Source organism: Phodopus roborovskii, unplaced genomic scaffold, assembly GCF_943737965.1.
Source record: "Phodopus roborovskii unplaced genomic scaffold, PHOROB, whole genome shotgun sequence".
Classification (NCBI taxonomy): Eukaryota; Metazoa; Chordata; class Mammalia; order Rodentia; family Cricetidae; genus Phodopus; species Phodopus roborovskii.
This window is the reverse complement of record NW_026125868.1, coordinates 486,176-508,587: the sequence shown is the minus strand read 5'-3', so window position 1 is coordinate 508,587 and position 22,412 is coordinate 486,176. Positions and strand designations below refer to the sequence as shown.

Here is a 22,412-nt window from a genome sequence, read left to right as displayed (position 1 = left end):
AAAATTTTATACACTGTAAGAAGCAAGCAAGGGGGCTGGAAAGATGGCTCAGCCATTAAAGGCTAGGCTCACAACCCAAAATATAAGAAGCAAGCAAGCAAAGAAGGAAAGAAGGAAGGAAGGAAGGAGATAAAGGAAGGAAGGAGAGAAAGAGGAAGGAAGGAAACATCACCTCATCACCTAGAAATAGATCTATGATATAACCCAGGTGTACCATGCCTAGGTATTTACTCAAAGGATCACAAATTCAACATATCACAGAGATACTTGCTCACTGGTGTTTACTGAAGCATTATACAAAATAGTTTGCAGAGTTTGTCGTGAGAGATCCACCCACATTCACCTGTGGCACTGACCACACCCATTTGCATGTGGTCACAGGTGCATAGGTGAGCATGTGGTATTTGGTATGGGGTCTAGGATAAGCTTGCTCTCTCTTGGTTCCTGTCAAATCACGGAGAGCAGCCTGGGTGTTTATCCTTGGAGTGGGAACTTGTGGGTCATTGGTTTCTCATGTAAGTGACTTCTCCCAGAATAAAATATATAACCATATTTTATCCTTGTCCCGTGTTTCTTGATCTGTACATCATCAATAGGTAGGCAATGAAATCCACTTACACTCCCAACAACACAGAATTGGATAAGGAAAATATGATATGTACACACAGTGGAATTTTTACAGCCATTATACAGAATGAAGTTACATTAATTGTAGAAAAATGGATAAGACTGGAGATAATCATATTCATCAAATTATGGTAGCTTTCAAAAGATAAATATTGTATGTTTTCTATCCTCTGTGGTTCCTAGATTTTATAGTCACTTAAAATCATGCATGTATATATGACAGAAAAGTATAATCAGAAATAAAGGGAATTAACTATTCACAGAAATAAATGTTACTTATGGGAAGGGGAAGGAGTGAGAAGAGGGAAATTAGGGAAGAACAAGGTGGGAGTCATATGCCTACTCTATAGTATATATACATATAAGGAAAAAGTTAAAAGCAACATATAAAGTAAAGATCATTTCTATTACTGACAATAAGTTCTAGAAATTTATACTGTGATCCCTTGTGGTATTCATTTTCCAATAAACAAACAAAAATATTAGGAATGAGCCAATCTGGCTTTCGAATTAGCAACTATTAAATGCCTTGCTGCCTGAGCTGCCATGGGAAAAAGGAGTATGTCTAATAGCCAGCCAGATGATACTTGTAGCAGCACCAACTATTGATGCCTTGAGACACAACGATTACAACTGATTGTCTTGGCTCCTAGAGGTACAGTTCTAGCCAAGACTGTCTAAAATAGTTTGTGCCAGACATTTTGCAATCAGAAGTCTTGATAAAACATTTTCACCTTACTCAAATAGGGAGCTATTGCCATAGGGTGGAGCAGTACTATGACTGATCTAAAACACAGCCTAATTAACTGGGATTGTAAAAGGAATGGTTATGATCGACAAATCAAATGACTATGATTTCATCCAAATTCCCCTTCTTAAACTGTAGAATCAGGCAACCTAGGCTGCGCGAAGACACTATACTGTGCTGCCTCTCCTATACTGCAGCATTGGCTCCAGTAAATATTTCTCTCAAGTAGCCTTTTACCTATTTTATTGTTGTTGTATGGTCTTGATGTGAAAAACTGGAAGTGGCAGTAGTCTAAACTAACAAGTTTGTATTCCTTGAGGTAAACATTGATACCATAGGCCCCATACTAACCCATGCATGGCCTAATAGTTTGGAAGCTGAACAAATTCCTATCTTCAACAATAACTTGATCTCAGACCAGTGATTGACAGCTGAAGAATTTATACAGGTAAAATTTGAATACAATACCATCCAGTGCCACACATGAGCAGAGTATAAACCCAAAATTTTCAAGCACCACCTTTACTTCCAATGTCGCTTCTGATCCCTGGGTTCCTGCTGACCAGCCCAGCACACATTTCTTAGCCCCAAGCTCCCAAATACAAAATGTTGCTGCTTTCATTGCTGTTTCATAGCTGAAGAAGAACAGGCAGCCTTGATGGCAATCCGAGAAGCTAATGCTGTATTTCCAGGAGGAACTCCAAAAAGACCTGCTTGCAACCACTGCACAGTTTGGGAGCCCAGGGCCAGGATTGCCAGTACAGAGCACTGACAAATGCCATTTGATAATTGAAGAAATGGTATTTGTGGAAGCCTCCCACCTACACAAGAGCAATGCCCAAAGGCCCAAATCTACCCAGCAGTGCCAACATAATAGCTGCAGAATTTCAAGCAGAATTTCATAGATCAGGAAGGATTCTTCTTTCAATGAGAAGAGGTACTCTATCCCTACATAATTCCTACCATATTCTACGCTCAATTTCTAAACAACAATGACTCCCAAGCAGTAGCAGGTGCCCCAGATGTACTATGCTCCAGCATATAAAAATTGATACCCCAAGTTTTTGCAGAGAGCAATGAAAGCTGAAGAACAAATGAAGTAGCCAGTTCAGAAAGAAGACAGGGAGTGGAATTGGAAAGATTGAGAGAGCAGACTGAAAGAAGCCAGAAGAAAGAACCCGTAGACCCTGGATACCAATAGAGTTTCAAAGAGCTCTTAAATCTTCAGGGTCAAGGGTTTCAGATTCCAGACTAAGAAACATAAAATTAGCTCTTGCCAAAAGCCAAGAATCCACATACTCTTGTGCAACTAAATGTCTCATTGTTAAATCCCACATAAGGGCTGTAATATAAGAGGGTGATGTTTTGCTACTTCTATCTGCCTGCTGCGATCACTTGCTGCTGTCAAAGACGGTGTGGGGGGGGGGAGATGCTAGAAACCAGCATTTGAAAACTTTTTTTTGGTCTGTGATTTCAATTTAGGTAGAGGGAATAAATCCCAATCTAGCTGCTGCATTTCACCCTCCAGTCAATCAATACCCCTTATTTCTATTCTAAATTATCCTTATTTCTATTCTAAATTATTGTCCCATTTTTTATTCAGGATTATCAACAATATTTTTAGATGGACACATTAGTGAATGCTTTCAGTCCCCAGATACATGTAGTTCTAGCTAGTCCAGAACCTGAGGCAGGATGATCACTTTAGTCCAGGAGTTAAAGGCCCACAAGAGAAACATAATTAAACTCATTGTTATTAAAAGAAAATAAAAATTCTTCACTTTAACATGAAAACCTGTTATGTAGATAAGCCTTGATGGAGATCTTAGATGATGTTTCAGAATGTTACTGTCAACTTTGAAGGTTCATCTATATCCATTCTATTTCTTACTGAGAGAATGGTATCCAAGTATCTTTGTGTTTCCCTAGTCATCTTCCAAGTGCTGCCTCTGGAAAGAACTTGCACTGACAATGGTCCAATAAGCTGGAAACTTAAGAACCTGGTAACTGAGTGAAGAGCTAACCTTCTGTTCTAACCTTTGTACATGTGGCTCTTATATAAAGGAAAGGAAGCTGGAGAAGTCCCCACATGGAGACAAATAATTGATAAAAATAAAGAGAAGCCATTTTGATTGATGAGGAACTGTTACCACCTGGGCTTTCCATTCTAAACATGGCCACACATTCATCACTAACAACATCAAATTCTATTAGAAACATTGAGTGCATGACGTAGCATTGCAAAAGGTTTGCTACATACTGCAAACAAGAGAACCACAAAAAGTTGGATTATAATAGCAATCCCATCTAGGCAAGGTTGTTACCTTCCAAGTAAAATGAGATTTCAAAAAGCAGTATAACAGGTGTTTGAGTAGGAGAAGGTACAGGATCCCCCTGTTTCTTACCTTCCTGGCTCCCTCAAACTTTTCCCAGTTCTACCATCATGCCCTAATGGGCCATAGTCCCATTGAATCTCATGGGCCTCAATGAAGTATTGACGAACTTTGCCTGTGAGTTGGTCCACAGGTGGGTCCATGGAGCAAGATTCAACCTTGTAGAGGGCAAGCATACCACCTGGAAGAAAAACACATCTTCCCTTTGTACTGCTAAAATTCCTACTCAGAGAACATATTTTTCTTTGTTTTATCTCTGTTCATACTCTTGTAGTTTCTTTACCTCTATCTCCCAATAAGCCACTTTTCCTGACTCAAGAACCTGGCTTGTAAAATGAGAGAGTCCATGCAATCAGTGATGCACTTACCAGATCTTCATCCTATTCTCTGCAAAATATCTATGTCGCAACAACATCATAAAGACTTATCAGGATATCCAAGTTTAAGCCAACTATGTATCACTATCTAGAAGACCTTACATAAGCCTTCAGTCTGAGCATACATCTTTTGTAAATGAAAAGAATAAGGAGTCTGCCTCAGAAGCGTGTATGTGTGTTTGGAGGAATTGGGACTTCAGATCGGAAAAGCAGTTGAACTCTTTAAGTGGGGCTTAATGGACCATCCTAATAGGAACATGAAAGACATAGTGCTAAGGGTGATTTGAATGTGAATGCCTTGTTCAAGAGGTATCAGAGAAGAATATTAGTATGTGACTGAAGGACTGTTATTGTGATATTATGGCAACACAGAAACCTGGTGAAAATGTAATTGAACAAGGGGTCTATGTTCCAGCCCCAGAAAGCAGTAGAACTTAGCAGCTTTGGCCATATGGTCCTGTCTTTAGAGTCAAGGATAGAAGAAATGGATTATAGAATCTCTATCCATGACTAAGGAAAGCCACTGAGGCCAGACATGTATCAGGGGTGTCCCTGCATGGAGGCCTAGAGATGCCATTGTGTGAAACTGTGAAGGTGACGCCTGGATTTCCTTGGAGACCCCAAGATGTTGGAGTCGCCAGAGCCAAGAGAAGCTGCTAACAGGGAATGGAAAGAGACCAAGAAAGAGAAGTATGTTGCAGTCAACAAAGCTTGATCTGGAGAGCACTTTACCATCAGACATGGAGATTCAGAGTTTGAAGTTTTCCCACCTGGTTTTTGGTCTTGCTTTAGTCCAGTATTTCCTCACTGTGTTCCCTTTCCTCCCTTTTGGAATAGTAATGCATATCCTGTGCCATTATGTATTGGAAGCCTGTGATCTGATTTTTATTTTTATAAGGGATAACAGTTAAAAGATTGCTATGAGTCTCAGAAAAGACTTTGTACATTGGAATTTTACTGGGTTAAAACTGTTATAGACTATGGGGACTTTTGAAGTTGCACTAAATGCATTTTGTATTATGATAGTGCTATGAGGCTATGGGAGACCAGGGAGTAAAATGTGATAGTTTGAATAAAATTGGCCCCCATAGGCACTTAGGAAGTGGCACTATTAGAAAGTATGGCCTTGCTGGAGTCGGTGTGACTTTCTTGGAGAATATATGTCACTAGGAGGCAGGGTTTGGATGTCTGAAATACTCAATCCAGGTCTAGTGTGACTGTGACTTCCAGGTGCCTGCAGATTCAGATATAGAACTCTCAGCTACCTCTCCAGAACCATGTTTGCCAGCATGCCACAATGCTTCTTGAAATGATAATAATGAACTAACTCTCTGAAATGTAAGCCAGGCCCTAATTAAATGTTTTCTTTTCTTAGACTTGCTGTGCTCATGATGTTTCTTCATGGCAATAAAACCCTAACTAAGACAGGAAATTTAAAGACAAACAATGGTACTAATTTACTCAGCCCATTAATGGCAAAGTCAAGAAATAATCTAAATATCTGACTTCATTCTAGTTATTTACACCAAGAAGCCTGGAAGATCTGTTAGATGATTTCAAGCTAGAAGCACCACTTGCTACTGATCATTGAGTACACTTTCATCACATATTCCAAGGGTGAAAAATGTTAGACCTTACTTTTCCAGTGGCTATTCACTCCACAGCTAATTAACCAGGTTCCAGATTTCTGGGGCACCATTTCAGCAGTCACAAAGGTGGCTGGAAAAAGGTGAGCAACATCAGTGCGGTGTCCACGAGTAGTCAGCATCTGTCCATGGAAGAAAGCTGTGTGGACATCTATTTCATTGCCCATGCCAAACAAGTGCCAGGCTACATGCTTCTGTGCACACATGCTCAACTCTGGTAAGTTCCCAAAGACAAACCCATTGATTGCTGCAGAAGAAAAAAAAATCAGACATTAGGAAAAGACAGATAAACGGGAAAATCTTTTTACCATCTGACAAAAAGAGTAGATAGCATTCCAATGAAGGTTTAAAGAACACTGCACTGAACATATATATGCCTTGTTTCATTTAAATTTGAAAAATAATTAAAATAGACAAATATTATTAGTCTCAATCAAAAAACTTAGAAAACCAAGACATAAAGACATGAAGTTACTTCGATGTAAGAACTACAGATCTATTAAGTGACAAAACCAATATTTTAAATCCAATGATCTGAGGAAGTCCTGTAAGACTTTTTTCCCCAAGCCATTCTTTCCTTTCTGGTCAATTTCCTTCTGAAATTTCGACAGTATGATTGTTACATTACCTGACTATCATGGCTACTGGAATCTATCTTTATAAAGCTTAAGATAATTAAACTAACTAATCCATCCTATGCATCTGTCCAGTACAATTTTAGCTCCTTTATGGCCTTAAGTATATCCCTATAACCAAAAGTAGCAAATATCTTTCCTTCACTAAACAAAATCAGGAGAGTTCTATTCCTAAAATCAGTTCTCTGTACTTGGGGCTCTGTACTTTTATTTATCTTTAATTTGATATAGCCAATACTTTTATAGACATTAGCCAATTATCCTTTGAACTCCAGACATGCTGACCTCTGTGATTTCCCCAAATTTGGGGAAATTGACTGCATCATTTGTGGGGAAATGCATTTGTGCTCTCCCCTAATTTAAAAAAAAAACATATAGATACAAACCAGAAGTAGAATATAAAGAATTTATCTTGAAAGTACTCATTTTTATCCACAAAGTAGATAATTTTGCCATCTTGCGTCCTTTTAAAACCAAAGCAATATTAATTACTTATTTCAGTAGGCAACTCATTCAGGTGACTAAATCATATATGATTCAGAATCAATAATCCTATCTATTGTACACTATGAAAAAAATCTTAATTGCAGGGGTAAAGCCTGCATAACTGGAGAGATCAGAAATGAGACTTGAGCTGTGCCATTTTTTGATTCATAATGATATGATACTCAATATTTTCAAAGACAAAAGAAAACCCACATGCCCTTCACCTTTCCACCTATTTTGATCTTTGTATTAAAAGAACAACCCATATGAATGAACCCAACAAATAGTAGGCCTAATGGAAATTCTACATAAGAGTCTCCACTGTCACAATGCAGCCACTTCCTCCTAGCTCACCATGCATCCTGTTGCTCTCTTGAAAAGCTCCATCTTCTTTGTCCACTGAGTTGGGGTCTGAGCAGTGAGTAGCTATGTTGTCATCAAGGTGCCAGCTTAGGTTCTCATCTACCACACTGAAGAGGAGGAAGAAATTATGGTCTACATCCTTCCTCTGAGGTGGGGAGTTACCATCCAGGGTCCCTGGACAAGCACAAAAATGTTCTTGATAACAGGCAACAAGGAGGTGGTTATCACGGTAAATAAGGATCAGGATAAACAAATAGGCCGAATAGATGTTTATTCAGGGAGAAATAACTTACAACCTAGACAGATGAACACCAGGAAATTCAACCCTATCCTCTCCTGTCCTAGTCACGCCAGAAAGAGAGCGCCTTTCCTGGCCCCCTCCGACCTCCTTCCCCAGGTCACTCCGCCCATGGCTCCACCCCCAGTGGGCGTGGTCAGTGCCACAGGACTATCTCCCTACAGGTGGTCTCATAAGAAAATATAGGAAAAGAGGGAAAAGGACCTTATGGGTTTATCAACAACAGAAATTGTTTATGATGCTACATTTCATTTCCAAACTTGCCAAATGAATATATGGCATAAAGAAGGAAAACATGGATCCTAGAATAACCCTCCCATCATCTTTAGTGCTTAGTGCTTAGACCTAACACAATTCCTTCAGTCCCCTGGCCTTCAGACCTGACTACTCTTTGAGAATAACCCATTTCAAATCAAGCAGTTGAATCCTTGAATTCTGGTGGCTCCATTTTCTATCTGATCCAACCTAAGCTTTTATTAGTTACCTTATTCAAATGTGAGTTGGCTGTCATCATCACTAATTTGAATTTTTAAAGTGAAATAAGAAATAACAGAAAAGTACTGGAGTTATTTGGTGTTTTTAAAGGTAATAAGATAGATACAACAGTAGAAAAAGAGAGTTTGACAGGCTAATAAATAGGCACCACTCAGGTTGCAACTCAATATGATACTGATTTAACTATCTCACTGCTTCCCATAGATGTCACAAATTGCATTTTATGGCTGGTTGTCTGGGTAATTACCTCTTTTACAGGTGATAAGGGGTCCAATGAGACCAGTTGCAATGTCTCGTGGAGCATCTACATGAGAATGGTAAATCCAGGTGAGGCATGCTGGGTCTGCAGCCGTGGGTGCATGGCCTTCTGGAATAGTCCAATTGTAAACATGGATGCCTCCCGGGGGAACAGAATCATCTGCTTTCAGGTACCCAGAAGAACCATCTGGGTACAGTGAGCCTACAAAATAAAAGTGTACATGTCTGGTACCAGGGTGAGTAAGATTATAGCAAATACAGAATTAAAGAGAAGACATTAATCAGTGAAATCATTCATCAGGTAAAGACAGTTACTGAGCATCCTGAGTTCAATCTCAAGAATCAGTACAAAGCCAAAATGAATGAACTAACTCCACAAAGTTGTTCTCAACTTGTAGACTGTGGCACTCACATGCTCTCCCCCACCACACACACACACACACACTATATATATATAATTATCATTATATATATATATAATGATAATTAAGTTGGAAAATACAAAGAAGTGTGGGATATTTTGTTTAAATCTCAATACTACAGTGTTCCTTACCTCAGTTCTCACATCAACAATAGGCAAAAGGGAGAAGCTACTGTAAGCCATGCACTACTTCTGGATCTTAAAAATCTTTCTCCACCCTCTTCGCTACTCATTCCTGAGCCCTGGGAGAAGTGATGCAATATAGATATCCCAATTCGGGCTGAGCACCTCTCAGTTCCCAATTCTCTGCAATTGATCAGTGTGGGTCTCTGTGTTAATGTCCATCCACTACAAAAAAGAGGTTTCTTTGATAGTTTGAGAGATGTTTTCTGGGTATAAGAAGGCAGTGCACACATAGACTCAGAAGGGCAGAAATTGCATGCACAAGACCTGCAAAAGATCAAGCCAAGCAAAACCCAAGCACAGATACAGGAGTGAATCATGAAGTTTTGCCCTTATTTAAAGAGATAATGGCAATTCATGGATGCTGGGAGAGGAGAGTCCATTTTCTTTGGGATGTGGTCCCCAAGAGGTTACTAGGTTCCAGTTAATGGCCCTCCACCCATGTATATACTGGCAGCACTAAGTGGAGAACTATGTCCTCTTTAAAAATACAATAGTGCATGAAGTTGGGAAGAGGGAATGGTGGTGAAAGGATAGGGAAGATATTGAAGGAGAGTGGTTGGGGAAGAGGATTTGAATTTGGTAATTTACTGTTTTCAGCATTAAAATTATGTAAAAATAATTAAAAGTTCTGAGATAAATAGAAACCACTTGAGAAGAGCTATATTCCAAAAAAAAAAAAAAAAAAAAAATCACGTTTAACTTAAATTGTGTGAAAGCCAAGAAAATGCAGAACTTCCTTTCAAGCTCCCATTGCAGTACAGTTCTATTAACATTCAGGAGATGGAAGGTCTACAGTTAAAGTGCTAGCCTGGGTTGTATAAGGAGACCCAGCCTGAAATTAAGGAAAGCCCGTGGTTTTAAGCACTCACTTTGGAATGAAAAGAACAAACACAATTTAGCTTAAAGTCAATTTAATGAACAGTGAGTTTACTTTCTTACTATAGAGAAAATAAAACTGTGAGTAATTTTATATCTTTACATTAAAAAAAAAACTCTCTTCTAATAGTTTTAATTTGATGAAAGGGGTTGTTTGTTTGACATAGGGCTTCTCCAGATATCCCAAGGTAGCTTGGAACTCATTTCACTCCTGCCTCTGCCTCCTAGGTGCTGAAATCATAGGTGTCTATCACCATAGTACTATTCACTACCTTATGATTTTCAAAGTGTTATTGTTACACATATCTCACCCTACCGTGCCATAGAACACCAAACATTGAACTTTGGGTAATCTCTCCCCACTCTCATTCTTTTTCTTGCCCCAGCCTCTGGTATTTTCAGCTTCTATGATATCAATTATTTCAGATTTCATACATGATGAAATCACAAGTACTTATCTTTCTGTAGCGGTTTTAGTTCACTCAATGTAGTGTCCTTCCAGTTTACTTCATTTTGAAATAAAACAAAATATTTCTTTTTTGTGTATGTAATTTCCATATACATGCATATAATATTCATATATATGACATTTATATATTAATTCGTTTGTGCAGCTCTGGAGATGGAACGCAGGGTCTTGCAAATCTATCCCACATATCCTCAGTCCTATATACCATTCCCATTGTCAATTTATCGGTAGATGGAGTTTTAGGATGATTATATAATCTGGTTACTGTGAATAGTGCTGCAGGAATCATGGGAGCATGTTTCTCTTCAACATGCTGATATGATTTCCTTTGGATATATACCTAGTATTGGAATTTCTGGGCAATACATAGTTCTAATTTTAGAAACTGCATATTAGCACCTGACCACTATATTAACTTACATTCCTTTCAACAGTATAAAAAAGTTCCCTTTCTCTGCATCCTTATCCCAAACCAGAGCTTCTGATTTCCTACTTTAATTCCCTCACTAACTACAGTATCTGCCTTAGGCCATTGTGCCTTGACTATTAGAAGATGATAAAGAATAAACTGAACATACTTAAAAAACAAAACAGAGATCTTCTGGAAGACTCAGTAATCAGGATATCACTCCATTACTTTCACAGAACTTGTCTCTCAAAGGCATACTTAAATACTCAGTAGAAATGGAATTCTAATAATTGTAATAAAAAGGGACCATGCCTTCATCTTCCTCATATAAAATCTGAAGCCCAGAGAAGTGCAATGTCTTGCCCAAGTTACACAATGTATGTACTGGTACACAGCCATGTTTACTCTAAGTAAAATTTTGCTGTGGTAAATCAGTAAGGGAAAAGCTATTTGGGACTGGGCATGATAGCATCCAAGCCCTCAGTAGAAAAGTAAGAAAGGAAAGGTAGGCTGCTTTACCTTCTGAGTCCTTCTCATAGAATACTCCATGAGGGTGAATAGTATATGGCCGACTTGCAAAATTCTTCAGGTGGATAAGGATGACATCCCCCACCTCAGCCTGTAACAGTGGTCCCAGGAAGCCCAGCCAGGCAGGCTTGGCTACTTCATCGGTGTATGTGCCATCACTGTATTCCTTATAGACAGTCTTCTTGTAACTACTCCCTATCCTGTTTTTGCCAGACTTTAGGAAGCTGGAAGCCACTCTGAGAAAATGCAAGACATAATTACAATTTTCTACCATCTTCAAACAACTAGATATTTCTTTCCTAGAAAATGCTGATAAAAATAAATGAGGACTTGGATTGCACTTGTGAAAATATGATATAGAGTAGAAAGTTGAGTCATATGAAATTGCTGAATTTTGACCAACATACGAAGAGTCACTTTTACACCATGCAAACAAATGTACAATGATAAGGAGATAACCAGCTGTGTAACAACTCTCCTTAAATGAAAACTCCTCATTCATGTAACCCTTAGCATCATACTGCTATAGAAAGACAGCAGAAGATCATAGTGGCTATGACCACAGGCTTTGGAGTCAGACCAGTTATATTAAATATCCATTTTCAAAACTTTGGAACATTTGAAAAACTGCTTTAACTTTTATGTACATAATTTCTTCATATTCTAAATGAAGACTATTGTGGGATCTGACTTTAAATATGTTATGGTGACTAAAATTGTATTATGTCTTGAGTCTTAAAATGCATGGTTTATCATGTATAAGGCCTTGGGATTGATTCTCAGGACTATGAGAAACAAAAAAAGTAAATGAAAACTTTAGGAACCTTTTGGCTAGTACCTAGAAAATTGAAAAAGCTCAATGCTATTACTTCAAATTACTAAGGTAAGTGGCAAACTGTTACTCTTTAAAGAGCAATTTTAATACAAGAGTTCTAACTCCAAAGTTGGATGAATGGTTTGTGTCAAAAGGCAACTTATGCTGGCCATACATCTCAGTTGTAGAACACTTGCCTACAATATATGAGGTCCTAGGATGGATGGCAGCACTACAAAAACAGAAAGAGAAAAATAGAGTTGTTAGTACATCAAGTTGGAAAACTGTGAGCTTTGGAGAGATAAAATGAACTACTATTGCAAAAGATGCTTCAATACATTCAGTTTATTTACCTCTTGGTGAAGCACCAATCAGTATCTAAGATCAAGAAAGGTAACCCTTCCCATTGTTTGGGAGGTTGAGGCAGGAGGATTGTCATGAATTCAAACATAGCAAGAGTTGCACAGTAAGTTCCAGAACAGCCTGTGGCAGAGTACAAGTAGGATCTTATCTCTGAAAACAAAAAAGAGAGGGGAAATGGGGAGTAGAGGGGTACAGAGGGCCAGAGGATGCAGAGAAGCAAAAAAGGAAAAAATAGAAGGGGTGCAATGGTAAAAACAGAATCAAGTACACACATCTACTTTACAGAGATTCAAATCCTAGATCCTCCGTTTATTGGCTATAGGATTTGAATGAGTCACATGACTTTCCTGAGCCTATTTTGTCATCAATAATATCATGATAGCCTATAGTTACATGTTGCTCAGTGGTAGAGTTCATATTTATTGTGTATAAGATCCTGAGTTTTGTCCTCATACCACAATATTGATGATATTCATACATCCAAGAGAATTCTCAGGAACTGAATGACATAATTGTAGATGTTTAATATGGCTCCTTCCCCAGAGATAGTGTCTAAGAGCTATTCCTTGCTTATAAGACTTTCTCATGTATCTACAATTAGGGTAGTTTCACCAGACGAGCATAGTTTCATTACACATGCCTTAGAAATGCTGTATACACTTCATTTTTTTAAAAAAAAATAAAGAAACAGCTGTTGATAGATGGGCATTTTGAATCCCATCTTTGGCAGAAAAGAATATGGACTTATTTTATGAATCTAAAAATGCTTAAGTGCTTCATTACTAAAGCGCAAACTTGAGACAGTATGCTGGGTTCTAAACCAACTTGTTTTCTAGGAAAACTGTTGTTGCATGTGTGGTCCAAACTGGCTGCTGTGGTACCCTGAGAAAGTACCCTCAAAAGACTATCTGTTGACTTAAAGAATATCCTCTTTTATCTTTGCATCTAATAATATATGAGATTAAACCTACATGTCATTGTTCAGAGGCTGGTTTGTGATGACATTTCTTCCTGTGGGAGCATAGTTCCACTGCACATCCTGGATGCCCAGGTAGTAGTCTCGAATGGCCCCATCAGTTGGTAGAAGCCAACTGTGCATGAACAGTAAAGCCCAGAGGAAATGGCCTGGCTTCATGGCCCACACTACTCTGAGGAACCAGGAATGGAATCTGCTGGTATGAATAAAAAAAAGATAAAAGAGAACAAAGAAATTTTGCATGTATCTTGAAAACTGTAGAAGCAAGAAACAAATGAAATGGCTGAAAAAAAAAGGAAACACAATTAATCCAGGTTGCTTTTTTTTTTTTTAGCCTCGCTAGATTCTTTTCAGTGGCCTCTATACAAAAGTTGTTAGAGAACAAAGTTAAAAATTTACCTATACTAGCAATCATGCATTGCTTCCTTCAAAAGAAAAGCCTGAGTTCTGTTCTTTCAGCAGTGTGGAAGAAAGAATGTACTCTGACCCTCGAATCAGGAAACAGTCATCAGAATCATGATTAGACTATACTGACTGACTTGGTACCTTAATCAAGTCAGTATTTTGCGTGTTTTCCCTTAAGCAAAAATGACTCATAGCTGCTACTTCCCATAATCAATAAATTATATTTAGAAACACATAAGAAATCATCAAAAGATATTTACTGGAATATTCATAGACCCAAAATGAAAACTTCCAAAATGCCAATCAATATTAAAATGCTTGAGTAAATTACATTTTACTTACACAATGGAATTCAGAATGGCAATAATAATGAATAAGCTATGACTATGCACAAAACTATAGGTAGACATGGCAAGTGCAACTCTAAAGAAAGAAACAAAACCCAAAACTATACATACTACATGATTTTACCAGGTAAATGGCAAACTACAGAAAATGAATCTGTTCTACTAGAAGTAAGGATATAGGTGAGAAAAGAGCTCAGCTGTTTACTGATTGCACACTGTACATTAGTTCCTGAGTTCCATCCCTAACACTATAAAGAATAAACAAAGATAATGTTCACCCTTGAAGCAAATATCCGGGACTAGGAAGGGAAGAAGCATGTTCTATTACTTTATCTATATTGTATTTATATGGGTGTGTTTGGTTTCTGAGACTATTCTGAGGAATATAGGATTTATAGACATTTTGCACATTTCATTTTTGGCTTTAAAAAGGAATAAAGATGGAACAAAAATAAATGATAGTATATGAGTTAAGTAGTTTTAACAGCTTAGATTCTCAGCTGGTTCCCAATGCTGTACATAAATTCATTTCACAGGTTCCATCCTGAGTGACTGCCATACTCAGCCTTCTTACCTTCTTTTTTCAGTGTTTTAAGCAAGAAGGTTGGAATTTTGAACCTGAAGGAGGCACTAGTAGTACCATACACAGTTCAAAAACATAAATATAAATACACATTAACATTTGTACACATTATTTTACTTAAAAACACAGATGCACATATTTACACCCATATACAGCCATACTGTCAGCATAGAGACACCATCAAGTTCAGAATAACACCAATAATAAATAGGTGTCTATTGTGTGCTCATTCTAATCATCTAACATAAATTAGATGTTTTAAGCCTGACAACCACCCTATGAAGTAGATGTCATTATTCCCCATGGTGTAGTGGAGGAATTGGAAAACAGAGATGTAATTTGTCTTTGCCATCTTAGTTAACAAATGTTAGAGTTAGGACTTAATTCCAGGAAATATGACTCCAGCACCTATGGTGCTGGCACAAAAACATACTTGCACAGTCACTGGTATACACACTGAAAACATGCATACACTCACAGCCTCAGCTCTATCTTGAAAAACTGCATGCATTCTAAAATATACAATTGCATGTGGCTATGTTTACTTTAAAACAAACAGATAATCATACAAGGAGCTAATCATAATAATGATAATAACTGTGTTTCACTGAGATATGACTAAACACAAAACACCATGTTCAGTGCTTTGGACAAACTGTTTCATTAAACTCAAAGCATAAGTAATAGGGACTATTACCCCAAACTAGAAACTCAGTCTCTACTGGGTGTGGTGGTGCATGACTTAATATCAACACTCAGGAGATCAGGGCTTTGAGGAGTACATGTTCAAGCCCAGCCTGGGCTACATACAGAGAAGAAACTCTGTAAAACTGATGAATTGTGTAATTAATTCATTCAAGCCCTAGTACCACAAAAAATTAAAAGAGATAAACAGATTTACATATGGACAGGAAAGATTCAGATATTTACTCTAGTTAGGCCCAGATACTTACTCTGATTAAAATCAAACTTAAAGAATTTTTTTAATGAACTATCAGCAACTGTGTTAGTATTAATCACCAGTGTCCATACTATGTTTGGCAGAAAGCCCTAGATATAAAGACAGGCCTGTCTGTGGTGAGGACTTCTTGCAGAAACCTGGATGCCCTACTGATTGGTTATAGATTGGTTATATAACCTGATTATTATTATTTAACAGCTATGATCTTGCTTACTCATGTGTAAAGTGAATTTATTATCAGCCTTGGAAGACTAAATTGGAAATTTTACCTAAAAGAGCCCTAGAAATGTCAGTGTTTGTCACACAGGAGATAGTTCCTACTTCAAGCTTTTCCTTCTCTCACCTAACTAGCTTGCTAATGTATCTTTGCTGGTTCCTAAGAAATTGCCTTAATTTACCACATTTGATTATAAAATCCTTGAGAGTGGATGTCAACTAATACAGATGTCTGTGTATCTGTTGTCAGATGTAGTATAGTGGGCCTAGTAGGCAACCATAGCAGCTACTGCTAACATGAAAGAAAGAAGAATAAGCATGGCATGTGTGTTCCCATCTGTTTGCTCCAGTCTAGCTTCCAATACTAGTTTGAATAGTGATGTCAGGCAAGTTTCTTTACCTTAACAAGCCCAGTTTCACACCTATAAAACAGTGAAACATACAGAGCTGAACTATACAATATTGTAGAAGTTATGGAAATTTCATAATCTAATGGAAATACATATATGCATAACTATGAAAACTCTAGTATTTAAAAAGTTCTCACAGACTCATTTCTCTCATATGATGCTGATACTCACATTTACTGATGAAACACAGGTACAGTCAAATGTACCTACATATAATACTATGCATCGAAACACTGTTACCCATTCCCTTTGTTCAATGGATGTCTGAATGTCACCTGGATCTTGTTCAAACTTCCTTCTCAAGAAGTTACCAGCAAGGCAGCTGTGCCTTCAGTTTATTTACCTAGAGAGAAAACAGTCACAGGTAAGAGTTGCATGACTACAGTCTAACCTGATAGTCTTAGAACTGTCCTGGGAGACAGTACAGACCTTTAGCATAGAATGAACAAGCATTCAAAGTTTGAAAATGGTGACTAAAATGGCAAAGTCTAGATAATATAGAACCTAGCAGTATTTCCTTTACAATGTGCTTTTCATATTTGCAACCTTATTTCTCACAGTCCTATAAGATATGCATTGATTTCCATGTTTTACATACAGAGCAGAGGTTTTGGACTCACACATCTTAGACAAAGCCTAGATCTACCATAGTCTTTATCTTTAATACTATTTGCTGCCTCATACAGTTGGGAGGATTAAATAAATAACAATCTATACCTGTATAAAGCATACAAGATAGTTATGAGAAAGTACTAGTGGCTGTTATTATTAAAACTGAGGAAATAGATTTGAACATAAAAACCAACCATTGTCACAAAGCTTTGCCTGTTTTATCTTTGTTTATTTCTCTCATTACTTTTTTTCTTTCTGGCTCTGGGAATGAAATCCAAGTTGTTGCATAAGCAAGGAAATTACTCCTAGCTCAAAACTTCTAATTTTATGGATAATAACAGACATGCATACATTGTACACACACATTTAATGTATAGAATCATTCTTACAGTGCCATAAAATGCACACATTTCAGGCTGACATTGTCTTCTTAAGAAGAGGCGACTTGGTTTAATATGAACTAGACCTTGAGCCAGTTACAGTGACACACACCTATAATTCTAGTACTCATGGGGGTGAAGGGTGAGGCAGGAAGATCAAGAGATCAAAAGCCAATCTAAGCTATATGGTAAGCTCCACACTTTCTTTCTGTGTGTGAGTCTCTCGGGATATATATATATATATATATATATATATATATATATATATATAAAATCAGATAAGCTTAGTTGTTAGTACTATCTATTTTGTATTTAAGTAAGATAAATGGGTATAGAATCTAGAAATTATCAAGCATCTTTTAAGTAGTAGTTTTTCTTCCTTTAAATTACTGACTTCCTATTTTTCTGCCTTGAGATTGAATTTGTCATTGGTGTTGTCATTTATGTTGTTTACTTTAGTTTTTATCATACACTTTAAGGGCAGAGGAAAGGAAGAACCCATAAACTTCCTTTAGAACCACTTGGACCTTTCATGATGAATGTGGAAAGAATCCAAGCACCAATAAAAAGAGAGAGAGAATCCACTTCCATATTCACTGTGTCTTTATTACATGACACTGAGCAAGTTATGTAGCTTCCTGAATTTATGCTCCCTGTTTCTTAAATAGTAAAAATCTATACCTTGGGCCTCTCAATGGTTCTTATGAAGACCACCAAATTAGATGAAACTCATGACATCCCCGTGTAAACTTTTCATCAGAGCTATGACATGTTTCTTGCTGCTGGGCCTGCTGAAAAAAAGCCAAACCAATGTGGGAAAAAGAAAGCAAGAAATGAGATAAATAAGGTGAGCATGAGTACTGAGTAAAAGCAAAGAGGAAGTTTCTTTAAGAAATAAAAAAAAGTAAGAGCCATTTGCAGTAAAGAAAAGCTAAGGGCCCTTTCCGGACTACTTGGAAAGCAGTATAATTTAATAATTTAACTACTATACACTGAAACCTTATTTCAACCTGAGTAGAAAGTAAAGCCTCTCCTTCCAGTTACTATGGTCCCCTGGCTTAGGCCTTATCAACCATGGCAATTTGCATCAAGGTTTTCCCTAGAATTTGCAAGTTGCTCCTTTAATCTGATAAGGTTTTTTTTGTTGTTGTTGTTGTTCTTTTTTTTTTTTTTTTTTCTTTTTTTAAGTTTCCCTTTATCTTGTATTGGTTAACTACACTGACTTTTAAAAGCTCATCCCAGATTTAAAAATTCACTAAATTGAAGCTGGAGCTATCTTAAGTGAGCCCTGCCTCCAAACTCTCAGCAACCATCCTAAGAGTGGCCTGTCAAGACTTGCCTTTCTGCTCCTTGCTTTCTTAAAGTATTCCCACTCTGTTGATAGAAAAAAATAGTGATGTTAATGACACTCATTCAAATTACATCTCTTGCCTCTATGAGTTATCATTCAGTAAATTGTTTTCTCTTCCGTGAGCCCCTGTTTTCTCATCCTCAAAATGGGGATTCTGATTATTTCAACTGTTTCAAAGGACTGTGTTGAGACTCAAACAAATGATGATATCTAAAGCAATATATAAGTAGTTTGTATATTACACACAAATAGTATATCAGATACTCGTTAATTCTAAATTGAACTATATACTTACATATCTACAAAACCTCTAGAGACCACTCTTTATGCGTGTGTGGTTGCGAGATACTTAGAAAACTGAGACCACAGTGGTGAAATGGTTGGTTCAAAATCATGCAGCCAGGTATCAGCATGGTCAGAATTCGAATCCATGCCTAATACATTTTGGTCATTAAACACTACTCTTTAAATGATTATTAAAATAATGCACATTTTTAGTGTGACTCAATTACTATTTACTGACTCTAGCTGTGTCTATCATATCTGAAAAATATGAAAGCTAGCATAGTTGTTTTTAAGGGTTGTGACCTGGAATTTACAGTTCCAAGATCTCAATAAATCTTCCCAACCTGAGAGACAGAAGATGAACAGGCTATTTGGACAGCAAAGTGAATTATTCTAGATGACTTCAAGACTGTCCCAGAAACAGTGGGACCAGTGAAAATCTGGCCATTTTGGTTAGAGGAACAAAAGGAAAGCAGTCTATTGTCTCCTATTACTTCCCTGTACACCTAACCAAACTTCCTCCAACTCACAGTTCACCTACTTTCTTTCCCAGTGGCCCTGAACTCTTCTAAAGCCAACTGAATAGTCATTTTGCATAGGAAGGCAAGTGAGGTTGTTTCAAAAGAGAAAGAAGCTTACCTTTGTTAAGGAAAACCCTTCCTGCCTTTCTTCCCTCCTTCCTTCCAAATTCATGTCAGCGGCCCATCAATGCTGAACTGCAGACCCCAGCCAGAGCCTGGCAGCCCTGTTTACTTAGTAAACACGGGTTACAAAGCTCTTCCCATGAATTAAATCTAGGGCTCCTCTCTGGCTCTGGCGAGGATCTCTGGGGTGAGTGAAAGGGGGAGGGGACAGTGCTGGGTGCCCTCTTTTCCACAAACTAAACTACTGGAATGTCCTGTTCCCGCCGGTTTGGTACAAAACCCGGGGTGGTTCTTTGACAACATCCGGGTGTTTTCCAAATCCTGGTGAGGATCTCCGGAGGAATTACAAGGAGGTGGGCTGTTAATGTAGCTTGCTAGTTGGCTTTGCTGAACTGGGATCAAAATGCATCTTCAGTGTGGCCAGCCAAAGCCCGCAGGCAGATTCCAACTGCCTGGGTTAAGAAATAGGAGGACAAGGGATATAGCTCAGTGGCAGAACTGCGGATAATGATGGTGACAATAGTAATGCCACAATGATCTCTTTAAAAACTGTAGTCTGGATTCTTTTAAGTTTTTTAGCCAAATACCATTTCTGTCCCTTCTGCAAAGAAAAGGCAGTGAAAAGTCACTGGAATAAATAAAAAAAAAAGTCCTAGCTCGTCTGGCTTTGGCAATAATTAGCTGAGTGAAATTGGCCTAACCCCTTGCTTCATTGGGCCTCTTACTATTTGTATGATAGGAGACTTAAAGTAGATAGGAACCCATTCTTCTCTGTAAAATCGCAAATCTAAGATTCTATGAAGGTGCATTCTATGTAATAATAGCAGTTGAGAAAGAGATGTATGGAAAGAATGCAGATACAGCTGAATATCCCACATCGTATTGGGAATGACTACTTCTACACCCCCCCCCCCAGACCCAGGAAGAGTATAGATAAGATGGCAGTCTACTGCCTGGTGTCCTTACTTGGTGATGAGATTGTCTTCTTTCCTCAGGCTGCATACACGTACTTGCCCCGAACCTGAAGCACCTGGAGTATGGGCCACAATAAGAGGACTTTCGCAAGACTGAAGGTCCCACTGAGCTGGTAGGGCAAAGTCTGAATCATAAACAACTACAGGTTTTAAGTATTCTCAGCCACTGAGGAGCTGCCTTGTGAATTGCAGCACAGGCCAAAGGAAGTAGAAGTATGAGTAAAGAGAAGGGAGGAGCTACCAGAGTCAGCTACCTCAGAAACACACAGTGGCCAACAGCAACTGGATTGGTTCATAGCAGCACCTGGGATTACCTGCCTGACATACATGTGGACCTTGAAGCCAGAGGGGGAAGGTGGTGACCAAACCCATTAAGCTGGGATCCAAGTCCACGCTCTAAGGCATTTATGACAGGGAAGGGAGGGGAAGGGATAAGGCCTGTGCTCTGACTCATGAAACACAAGAAGCAGGTCATTATAGATGCTCTTAAGTCAACACAGTAAAGACTACAGAAGGCAAGCGAAGCAAGATTTCTGAGCTTGTATTATTTAGTCACAGATTTCACTGAGACTATAAGTGGTGAATATCTGTCACACAAATCCTGCACATTCCTGGTGCTTTCTCTTGGAAGTCCTTTGAAATATGGGTTTAAGCAGCTACTTATAGACCACAGGTTGGCAGCACCAATGTAAAATGTTACTCTATATTTTGTTTTACTTTTACTAGCATAGTTTCTCAGTGCTATAACTTTTCAAATTATAGTTATAGCTTATATGATCTAGCTACATTTGAATACAAAAAATTTATAAAATCAAAGCAACAGACAAGATTTAGACTATGAGCTATAGAACTTTATTCTTTTCTTTCTCTCATTCTTTTTTTAATATCTGAACTACATTGCAAGGAATATGGAATATGAGTCGTGTGCTCTTGATTGAAATATCAATTTTGCCATTTCCAGATAATGCAAACTTGGAAAAAGTATTTTAATCTCCCCAAATGTAAATTTTACCCTTTGTAAAGCAGTGCTTTGTAGAACTATCATTAGGAGTGAAATACAATTATGTACGGAAACATGATGACTGGTACCTAATAAAATGACAGAAATAATGACTGCCTTAATTTTTAGTAAAGCTATCAAACTAGGGGTGGTGAGGTAGCTTAGTGAGTAGAGAGTTTGAAAACTATACACACAGCCAGCCTTGTGACCACTTTCTAATATCATGGAAAACTTGACATGGTGGAATATGTCTGTAATGCTGGCAGGGCACAGAGGAAGGAAAATCAGAAGTTCAAGGTCACCTTTGGCAATGTATTGAATTCTATGCCGGCCTACAGTATATGGGACTAAATAATAACTTTCTTATTAGTACAAATGGTATGACTATATGGTAAATTGTGGTCATTTGTATGAGAATTGCCCCCATAGACTTCTATATTTAAATGCGTATTCACTAGTTGTTAGGCCGATTAGAAAGAATTAGGAGGCATGGTCTTTTTGGAGGACATATGATTCTGGGGGTAGTTTTGAGGTTTCAAAAAGCCCATTCCAGCCCCCCTCCTTCTCCCTCTCTCTCCCTCATTCCTTCTCCTTCGTCTCTTTCTGTCCCTGCTACTTGTAAATCTAGCTATAAAGCTCTCAGCTACTGCCTTAGTGCCATGCCTGTCTGCTTCCTGCCACAATGATCATGGACCAAGACTCTGAAACTATAGGCAAGCTCTCATTTAAATGCTTTCTTATATAAGTTTCCTTGGTTCTAGTGTCTAATGCTAACTATTTCACAAAGGAAGCATGCTTCAACAATTCTGGCTTTACATTCTGGTTATGTTTCTGAAGGACACACAACAATGACCCTTCACATATCATTTTACCTCT

At 38.0% G+C, this 22,412-nt stretch overlaps 1 protein-coding gene across 4 annotated transcripts in view; it reads right to left on the bottom strand.

The window, feature by feature from the left end:
- The window catches only part of Heph (hephaestin), a 79,795-nt gene extending 60,051 nt beyond the window's left edge, over positions 1–19,744 (bottom strand). The window contains exons 1-8 of one of the 4 annotated variants that reach the window (XM_051178879.1): positions 19,558–19,744; positions 16,462–16,633; positions 13,364–13,561; positions 11,207–11,451; positions 8,316–8,528; positions 7,267–7,449; positions 5,784–6,038; positions 3,781–3,949 (exon numbers count right to left, since the gene is read on the bottom strand). In XM_051178879.1, coding sequence (XP_051034836.1) covers positions 3,781–3,949; positions 5,784–6,038; positions 7,267–7,449; positions 8,316–8,528; positions 11,207–11,451; positions 13,364–13,527 — 1,229 coding nt within the window. In that variant the 5' untranslated portion in view covers positions 13,528–13,561; positions 16,462–16,633; positions 19,558–19,744. Of the gene's footprint in view, positions 1–3,780; positions 3,950–5,783; positions 6,039–7,266; positions 7,450–8,315; positions 8,529–11,206; positions 11,452–13,363; positions 13,565–16,461; positions 16,634–19,557 lie in introns of all 4 variants that reach the window. The other 3 variants (XM_051178877.1, XM_051178876.1, XM_051178878.1) reach the window with 3 other exon arrangements.
- Positions 19,745–22,412: the final 2,668 nt, after the last annotated feature.